This window comes from Lottia gigantea, assembly GCF_000327385.1.
Source record: "Lottia gigantea unplaced genomic scaffold LOTGIsca_49, whole genome shotgun sequence".
Classification (NCBI taxonomy): Eukaryota; Metazoa; Mollusca; class Gastropoda; family Lottiidae; genus Lottia; species Lottia gigantea.
The window spans coordinates 1,792,416-1,793,821 of NW_008709687.1; the positions used below are offsets into that span (position 1 = coordinate 1,792,416).

At 39.0% G+C, this 1,406-nt stretch overlaps 1 protein-coding gene across 1 annotated transcript in view; it reads right to left on the reverse strand.

Annotated features, from left to right (window-relative positions):
- Positions 1-296, reverse strand: part of LOTGIDRAFT_125269 (hypothetical protein) — a gene marked incomplete at both ends in the record, with an annotated part of 3,754 nt that extends 3,458 nt beyond the window's left edge. The window contains one exon of the mRNA XM_009061648.1: positions 163-296. Within this exon, the coding sequence (XP_009059896.1) occupies positions 163-296 (134 nt within the window). The remainder of the gene's footprint in view (positions 1-162) is intronic.
- Between the last annotated feature and the right edge of the window lie 1,110 nt (positions 297-1,406).

Consider the following 1,406-nt stretch of genomic DNA (forward strand, 5'->3'; position numbering starts at 1 on the left):
TCTGTAATATAAGACACAAGGTTATGGTTATTGGACCAATAGCAAGTTTACCTCTTTGCTTTTAGTAAAGCCCCCCCCCCCCCCTTAAAAAATTAAATCTGAAATCCATTGGCTTCTGCGCTATCAGTGTCCCGGATGTAAATAAAGAACTATTACCCCTACCTTCTAAATCCTAGCTGTCTACAAACAACATCAGCATCTTCTGTGGACCAGCCGTCGTCACAGATTGTACCCCACCTCTCATTATAATATATCTCTACTCGACCCTCGTTATATCTACTACCATCTACTAGTCGTATAGTCCACTCTATAAAACAGAGCTCATCTTCACAGTGTTATTACGAAACTTGAGCTTATACCTTGACTGCAATAGTCACCTTTCTTATATCATAGAAGATGATTTTTTCATTTGTCCGTCCCACAATATGAGGCACCAAATCAATTCTTCAAACGTTTTCTTGTGGAGAACCCTTTTATATACTCAGTTGGAGGCCCTTGCTTATTTGTTTCCACAGAGCTGTCGCAGTTTGAATCTCCTCCCCTCATTTAGTCAGTCTGCCCTATTTGTACCCCCAATCTCGAGAGGCTGGTGCCGCCACTGGTTCAAATTCAAATTTCTAATGTCAGTCGTTCTTGCAATTTCACTTTAACTATTCTTTGGCGTCATAAATTACTTCTTAATGGAATTGCAGGAACCACAGATGAATGACTGAGAATTCGAATGATGCAAATCGGTGCTATCAGTGTCCCAATACACCAATTTTTTTTAGAAAAAACCTTTTCACAGTCCCTTTAAGTATTGATTTTTCTGTACTCTATGGTTTAAAAGATAAGGCTACGTTCAACGCCCTTTTGTCATGTACTTTATCTGGAAAAGTATTCAACTCTTATGATTTCACCCATCATTCAAATTGCGTGTTTATTGACCGACACACTTGGCCATTGTATTCATAACTTAAATAAAAGATATTTGAAAAATTTGTACACTATATTTTAACTTAAGACGTTTTTCTTACCTGACTGCGCTGTTGAAAGTTGAACAATACAAAATATGATACACAGGCATCCGTACAAATACTTCATATTCATTGACCTATATATACCTTTACACCTTATAGAATTAGCTGTCTTACAATACAACACGCCTGTGGGTATTGAAATCGACCTGCACTGGTATTTGCTTCAAGCTCATGGAATACAAGTTGCCAATCCAGTTTTCTAGAAATTCAAACTCCATCATAAAAATTCGATATTATATTCAAGTTCAATATTACGCAATGAATGACACACATTTAAAATAGAGAGCGGTAGGGCGTTGCCTAGTTACATTGACAATGATTGGTAGGGAAGATGATACAGGGCTAGCTCGTGGTCGAAGGGGGGGGGGGGGGGGGGGGGGGGGGGGG